Source organism: Arvicola amphibius, chromosome 1 (genome assembly GCF_903992535.2).
Source record: "Arvicola amphibius chromosome 1, mArvAmp1.2, whole genome shotgun sequence".
NCBI lineage: Eukaryota > Metazoa > Chordata > Mammalia > Rodentia > Cricetidae > Arvicola > Arvicola amphibius.
In genome coordinates, this window is record NC_052047.1 from 134,733,318 (window position 1) to 134,741,503 (window position 8,186).

At 48.3% G+C, this 8,186-nt stretch overlaps 1 protein-coding gene across 1 annotated transcript; it reads right to left on the minus strand.

The window, feature by feature from the left end:
• Positions 1-1,481: 1,481 nt before the first annotated feature.
• Positions 1,482-6,658, minus strand: Nkx1-2 (NK1 homeobox 2). Its single transcript, XM_038312762.1, has 2 exons — positions 5,651-6,658; positions 1,482-4,225 (listed from the first exon to the last, which is right to left on the minus strand). Exons 1-2 carry the CDS (start codon positions 6,327-6,329, stop codon positions 3,519-3,521), a joined length of 1,386 nt encoding a protein of 461 aa, XP_038168690.1. The 5' UTR covers positions 6,330-6,658; the 3' UTR covers positions 1,482-3,518.
• Positions 6,659-8,186: the final 1,528 nt, after the last annotated feature.

Below are 8,186 nucleotides of genomic sequence, written 5' to 3' on the forward strand. Positions count from 1 at the left end.
AGGTTAAGAGCACTGACTGCTCTTCCAGAGGTCCTGAGTTCAATTCCCAGTAACCATATGGTGGCTCACAGCCATCTGTAATGAGACCTGGTGTCCTCTTTTGGCCAGCAAGCATACAGACAGACAGAACACTGTGTACATAATAAATAAATAAATAAATCTTTAAAAAAAAGACATCATTCTACCAGGTACTAAGTTAAATGCTTTCCATATAGTTTTTCAAGAGTCCCCTCTATCATCTTCTGTGACAGATATTATACTAAGGAAACTGAGGCACAGGCACCAGGAACTTGACAAAATCCTGTTTCTATGGAAGATAGGGTGGTGGGCCTTAAATTCAGCCTATCAGGGGTCAGAGGCCATGATTCAACTATGCTTTCCCACCTTAGCTGAGATCCTGGTGAATCACAGCCTGAGGGAACCAGGAGGGGTTTGGTGTGACCCACTTGTGTCTTCTTGATTGCCTGCCTTTGACACCTTCAGGCTTTTCTTGGCTCTGAGGAACTGAGTTTCTTTCTCTCTGAGTCTGTGTTACAGATTATGCAATGTCATTACCCTCTTAAATGTATCCAGCATTTACTTAAGTTCTTATGTTATTCTCCCAGTAGTATTAAATGCTAGGCAGTTGAGATGAATTTTCTTGTTTTTGTTTGGTTTTTTGTTTTGTTTTTTTTTGGGGGGAGGTGACTAACTCTGTAGTCTAAGATGGCCTGAAATTCAAAATGTTGCCCAATCTAAAGTTGAACTCTAAAGGTGATCCTCCTACCTCAGCCTTCCAAGTGCTAGAATTACAGGCATATGCCTTGCTGATGTTACTTCTCAAACAGTTCAGACACACAACTTGAGAAATCACCATGAGTCCTTGGCCTGTCTGGTTTACACAATGAGCTCCTTGACAGGAAAACAGAGCCTCACAGTGAAACTCTGCCTCATGACCTTCCTACAAAATGCCAAAACAATAATCTGTACCTGCCAAATAGATTGGGGAATCTCTTAACATGAGAAGTGTTCCCTACTCATTCCCTTTTTAAAAGGCTCCCTGGTTACATGTCTTTAAGAGAAAGTCAAAAGCAGTCACTTTTATAGATTTCGCCAGAAATCTATGACCAAGAAAATGGTTAGACTTTTTAAAGGTATCCACCAGACTCTTGGTTTGGGAGTAGAGTATTAGGAATTTGTAAAGTAAAGCTAGGAAACTCACGTCCTAGAAACCTGATGGGTAGGTATTGATTTGGTCAGTAAACCAGAAATTAAATTTTTTTTCAAAGATGCTTTACTTTTGCCAGAACAACCCTGAATGTGTTTGTAAAAATTGCCCACAAATGTTCTACCTTCACGTACATGTAGCATGGATCCATAAGGAAGTATTATTATTAGCTGTGAGCTACCTGGTGGGAGAAGAGGGGCACATATATACATCCTCTGATGATTATAAAATTGTTAAGTTTTGCTAATAATGAGCAAGGAATAATTAACCAAAATGAGTACAAAAAGAATTTATTAGGCCAACACATCAATTAAAAACAAGTCTAAGGAGTTGGTTGGAATATTACTGGGCCTTCTAAGAAGGCCAAAGTCACATACTTCAGACATCACTCTGACAGTGTGTGGCATGAGGAAGGATTTTGGGCGACAGGACAAGACTAAGTCTCTACTTCCTCTGAAGTCTATGGTTCTGGTCCCTGGAAGGGCTGGAGTGAAATGTTTCCTACTTAGTACAGAAATTGGACCTCTTTGTTCAGATCTTATCTTTGAGCATTTGCAGTATCTGTTCGCAGACATGGGATGCTATCAAGGACAAGCGGTCACTGGAGGACTGTTTTACCAGCATGTACAGTGAGTAAAATTATACTCCCCGCTGTAGTAACTTCATTTCTAATCTCATCTGGCACCAATAGTCCTGTGAGAAGTTATGATGCTGTGTTTGGGGACATTATTCTTCAGAATAGAAGGGAAAGAGTCTAATTACCAAATACACAATGAAATAATTCAAACTCACAAATCTTAGAGTCCCAGAAAATGAAGTCTTCGTTTAAGTTGGAAGAAAGGGGGAGTATTTTCTATCATTCCTCATAATAATGTTAATTGTTTCAAGATTATAATGTTCATCATTCCAGTGTGTTTTTAACTTAAAGCTGTTGATCATTAAGTTTAATTTTTAATGGTAGAGGCTGCCAAGGAATTGTAGGGAATACAGTATTCATTTAGGTGTTGGCTAGCCTCAAGCTATCAAAAAAAGTAAAAATGAAACACAAAACAGGGCAGATGGAGTCATCTGGGTCTCTGAGGGGTGACCACAAGACCAAATAACACAGAAAACTAGTATTTCAAACAAAACCAGCAAGGGAACTTCACAGACTACCTTTGCTTTGTTTTAATAAAGAAAGCAGCAGTCAGAACCTATGTATCCTTGGGCCCATTCACGAAAAAGGTTTTGGCCTCCACAACAACTCTTTACACTTGGTAAGTATTCCTTTCAGAGGCTCTTACAACTTTTGTTTGTTCACAATCATTAGGAGGAACAACAATAACAACAACAAAATCTGTTTAGAACAAGAATGGTTTTCAAGTCAAAATCTCAGGTATTTTAAATGTTACACTTGTGCTTTCAAAAATGTAGTCAAATGCCTGACTGCAGTGCCTGCTGGTGGATCTTGCTCTGCTCCAACTTGACAGTTTGGAAGTCCATGAAGGTGTAGATAGACAGATGGGCACATCACACCAACTCACACACAGACTTCCCCATAGCCTTTGGGTCATCAATCCCTTTACTGTCCTTTTTGTGCATTTGGGACACTGCTTTCCTCAGACCAAGCTATTCTCAAACCCTGCGAAGCAACAGAGATGTGTCTTTTCCAAGTCAGTCTAGGCACAACGCTAAACAACTTCCCGATACACCTAGAGTCTGCACACAGAAAACAAGGTAGTCTGTTAGCATCAGTAACTGGCTCAAGCCTGAAACTCAAATGAAGATCTAGAAATGCTGAGTTAGGCATCTTGAAAATAGTCCATTCGATTTGCTTTCTGCTTTGGGTCCAACTGGCTCCAGCTTTGTTCAGGACGTGAGAGGAAGTACTGTGTTGAGCCAGTTCCACCACCAGGAAGGAAAGTTCTTCTCAGAAAGTACTGGGACCTTTAAATATTCAGTCTTTGGTGATAGCAGCTGGTGCCCAGGACATTCTTGGCTCCCTCTGGTCTCCACCCTGGCAACCCTTATTAGCCTGGTATTGACTACCCAGGCCCTTTAAAAACAGAGCCCTGGAAGTGAATGAAAGCGAAGAGCGACGTCCAGAAGCTGGAATACTTGAAGTCAGCTTGGTCTGGACACTTTCTTGACTACTCAGTGGCCTGTGTGGTTTGGAGTCCAGCAGGTGGCTTCTCCTCGCCCTCTGGTGGCTGGAGGGAAGGGGCACACAGACACCAACACACCAGGAGGGGGCGGTCAGTGCCCCTCTGTGATGCAGGGGTCCACACCACCATACTGATCACTCGGGAATCCCCATTTTGGAGTACCCGGTTTACAGGTGCGGGACATAGAAAGGGGTCAAGTAGGAGGGCCCAAGAAAAGGAGTGAAGTGACTCCCCGTGGCGGCTGTCGTCAACGGGAAGGAGGAAGGGGGAAAGATGCTCGCGGGATAGGTGGGGAAAGTCTGGAACGGCAGAGCGCCTGGAACCTGGGGGCCAGGACTGCTCCCGGTGCTACTGCCGCAGGCTCCCGCCACTGTCCCGGGTGTCCCAGGCTGCGGCGTACCACACCCCGCCTGCACTGTGCCGTCGGCCCCCGGGTTCTGCTTCTTCCACTTGGTCCTTCGGTTCTGGAACCAGATTTTGACCTGCGTCTCGGTGAGGCTGAGCGACAGAGCCAGGTTCAGGCGTTCGCACACTGACAGGTAGCGCGTGGCTCGGAACTTGTTCTCCAGAGCCACCAGCTGCTCGTAGGTGAAGGCTGTGCGCGCGCGCCGTGGCTTGGCGCAGCTAGGCTCGGATCGCCGGCGCCGGGGCCGCGGGGAGCCGGGGGAGCCGGGGGACCTTGGCAGCCTGTCGGTGCCACTCTCCCCCACTCCCGTCACCACCGCCCGGGCCTCTGGAGACCCCTGGTGAACCCCCTGCCAGCGCTCCGGACGCTCTCGCAGCTGCGCGCGCCCCGCGTCCTCAGCTTCCTCCTCCTCTTCCGCTTCCGAGCCTTCCAGGGGGGACGCGGGGCCAATGCTTCGGCCCCTGGAATCTGAGAGAGAAGGGCAGGGTGACCAGAAGCCCGTAACAACTCCATCCGTCCGCATCCCCAAACCTTCTTGTCCTCCCCGAGAGCACTCAGCTTTTCCTTTGATCCAACTCCACTCTCGCCACTATGTCCTCTTCTGTCCCCAGCCCGCACATCTTAGGGAGCAGATTCAGGAATGCGGTATCCTCTTGCCCTTTACACATCTACCCTTAAATAGTCACCCAAAAAGTATATGTTGGATGGCACCCCATATCAAGAAAGTACAGTGACTTTATCGAGCCGAGAAGAGAGGAGTCGGCTGTGCATTATGATATGGGAATGTTAAATGTTGAATCTCCCTGGTCCCTAGAAGCCTATTTTGCTGTGGGACTCTTAGCAATTAAAAAAGAAGTTATTAAGTCCCCCTCCCCCCAAAAGGAGAAATTCCCCCTTTCCCATCTTCTCTCTCCGGCCGTGTTAATAGAGTTTCAGATTTGTCCGGGGCCTGATCGATAGATGTCATCTATTAAAGGTAAGTTTTAATCGAACAATATTAGGATCAGACAGGGAAAGGGGGTTTGAAGTCAGTACCTGCAAGCTGCGGGCAGGAGATATGCAGTCGCCAGTAATAGAATATCGATCAAGGAGTTGAGGGGGAGGGGAACGCGGCCCAACAGAGAGACCATCCAAACAATTAATCCAGGCCCTCGGCCGGACCCCAAGTCAGGCCACCAGAGGCTTCTGGGCCCCAGACAATCACTGCCAAACTTAGAAAAGAGGAGCAGGGGACTGTGCTGCATTATAGCCTTCCCTAGGACCAGAGTTCCTAGACTTTCGGCGTCCCTCCAAGGAATCCCATGCCTATGTTCCACTCGGCAGGAATCCTTCTGTCTTAAATTCCAGCCACAAACTTTTCTGAACCCTTCTTTTGATGTCAACCACCTTCAGGGATGAGGTGAAATGGTCTAGAAGAGAAAGCACCAAAAGCTTCCTGTCTGCCCACCCCCAGTCCCCTGTCAGGTCCAGGAAGTTGAAGGCACGGGCTCTGCAGGTGTTTCCGAAGCTTTGGAAATAAGCACCTAATCCTGGTCTCAGTTACCTCAACCATAAAAAAAAGGAGTGGTGTTGACGATACTATATACTTGAAAGGCGTTTTCATAACCTTTACCCCTGCTCCTAGCCCAAGTTCTAGCACGTGGACAGTGTACAACATTTCCGTTAGATGTGCGAGCCAGGCAGAGCTGTGGCGTTCACGCACTGAGCAGGTGCTCAGGAATCACCTCAACCTCATCCCTGCCTTTTTCTTTTTCCAAGGAGGGGTGCTTCAGTTCTCACCTGCGCGGGTGCGCCTTCTCTAGTTCCCAGGCCACCAACATCCATTCATCAGACCTTGGCTGCTCCACACACACACGGATACCGTCTTAGACTGAAACCGCCTCGCATTCTTACCAGGGGTGTCCTGCGACCGGATCGTAGACTCGGGGCTGGCGTCTTCCCCTGCTTCCACCTCCGCTAAACTTTTCTTGGCTTCCCGGGCAGCTAGACTCACCGGTGGGAAGGCAGCTCGCGTGAATTTTTGCGGATCCAAGATGTCCAGGACAGAGAAGGAAATCTTGTGGTGAGAAGGAGCCGCCTTGGCCCCGCCATCCTGCCAGGCCAGCATGCCCGCCTCCCACGGACTGGAGGCCGCCTTCAACCGGTCCGGGATGGGTGCACTAGGGCTTGCCTTTGGCTGTGGTTCGGTCACGGCGCTCCAGTCTTGAACTGGATTTTCCCCGCCAAGTGAAGCTGGAGAGGGGGGCAAGGAGGCGGGGCGGGAGAAGAGCAGCGGGGGGCTGCTTGCGGATTGGCACTTGCGCTGGCCAGACCCCCGCCACGGGCAGGGTGAGTTCGCAGTTGCCTCGGGACTATCCCGCGCGGCGTGGTGGCGGTTGTCCTGGACCAGAGGGATCCTCGCCGGCCAATGCGCGCTCCCGAATCCAGGGGTCACGGTTGCAAGCTGCGCAAGTGCCCTTCCATCCTGTAGAAATTCGTGAAGGGCGCCAGGGAGGCTTTCATCTCGAGTATCCCCTCTACTCACACACCTACCTGACTGAAGTTTACTTATTTCTCTTGGAGCACTTGCCATCTGTCTTTGACCTGAAGACTACACCGAGGCTAAGCCTGATCCCTCCGCAATGATGCTTGGCGCATCTCATGCACCATCTGTGAACCACAGTAATGGCGTCAAGACCATTTACTTCAAATTTTTAAAGCCTCGGTGTGTTTACAGTTTACAAAGCCCTGGGGTTTTCTCACTCTCTTTTGATTTTCTAAGCTTCCCTGTGAGGTGGGCGTGGCCCGGGACTACAGTCTGTGTTTCAAAGACAGGAAAAATGAGGTTCAAAAATGAGCAAAGATCTGTCCAGGGTCACTGCGGTCAACAAGAGTCTGGACTGGGCTAGAGAGGTTTTTCAGCACGTCCTCTGTCTTGGAAAATGGAGGCGAAAAATTCTCCTTGCACAGGAAACTTTTCTTTCTACCCAGAAAGGGGTCAGAGGCCAAAGGGTGAATTATAGGAAAGATGACAGTGTCCAACCAGGAAGGCCGTGGGCTCAGGGCCAGGTAGCTGGACTGAGGGTGCTGTCTTTCTTTCAGTTACCCACAGTGGCATTTTCGCTGCCCGTCAGGACTTCTTCACAGTCACAGATTCCATCATTAGCATCAGAAATTGACTCTATCTCTGACCCCCATCCTTGCCCAACCACAAGAAGGAAAAGGTTAAAAAGATGCCCGTTGGTTTGAATTTAAGACCAGAGAAGAGATATGATTAAAATGGCCCCATCTGCCCACCCCCCCACCACCAAGTTTCTAGGGAGGACAGCCAGCAGCAGCGGTGAGGGAAAGCTCGCTGTAGCCACACCCGTGGTGACATTCCTTCTTTTTGTCACCTCTGTGAACATTAGGCATTTATTTCAGCGGTCAGTTCTGAAGCATCGCTCATTTAGCTCCACTCCCCAGAGCCACCTCGGACCCCGCCGCTTCTTTCTTCTTTGCCCCATGCGGTTCCCAGACAATGTCTTGGCAATTAATATTGTCTGAGCAGGTAAGAAGTAGGAAGAGGAGGGGACTCTTTCGCACTAAAGTGCTGGGGGCTACTAATCCTATCTATTAGTAAAGAGGCATCCTCGGGGGCTAGCTCCTTGTAGCTTTTCTCATTCAAACCTTTTAGCCCCTCCCAGGGGTGCCCACCATATTCCCTGCCGACTTTAAAGCCTTGCCGAAATTCAAGTCAGCTCCAGCCTTAAAGCAAAGACGGATTGCGCTTTTAAAGTGAAGGGAAGGAAGTGCCCAACCCAAGCCCACCAGAACACCCCCCTGCCAAAGGGAATTTGTGCCATGAGAAACTCAGGGAAAAGAGCCCAGAAGCCGAGAGGCCAGGGAGCAGGGACAAGGCCTGCAAATCACAGATCCTTCTGGAATGCACACACTTTGTTTTCTGTTTGGATAACCCTTTCTCACCTCGTTCCCACATTTTTTAAGTCTTCCGTTTTCTTTCTCTTCCCTCCCCTATTGACCCCAAGTCCAGCTACCTTTTCCCATATACATGTATGTATATATAGATATAGATATATGTTTTTCAGGGTAGCTGGGAATAGATAAAAATTTCCTTCTCTTGCCCTCTTCTCTGGAGTGAACACTGAGGCTGTTTCATAAGAATGGGGGTGGGGTAAGCATCCCAGAGGGCACCCACATCCTAAAGCAGAGGACCAGGAAAGAGTCCCGATATCCTACCCCCGCATCAGACAGCACTTGGATTATGTCATTGTGCTTCCATAGCCTCTTTTTGTTGTTGCTGTTGTTGTTGTTGTTGTTGTTGTTTAAACTATATAAAGGTTTTTCCTTTTGTATGAGTAATTTTTTTCTTTGAAGTCTACGGTACTAAATACAGAAAAGGGACCAAAAATGGCAGGAAGTAGCACATTGGAGAGAAAAATCCAAGAAC

Excerpts from the sequence above, each read along its gene's own strand:
- Nkx1-2 (XM_038312762.1), bottom strand. The coding sequence starts at position 6,329 with ATGGCAAGTGCTCCAAGAGAAATAAGTAAACTTCAGTCAGGTAGGTGT. Across the intron at positions 4,226-5,650 it reads CCGGTCGCAGGACACCCCTG|ATTCCAGGGGCCGAAGCATT; the intron begins GTAAGAATGCGA and ends CTTCTCTCTCAG.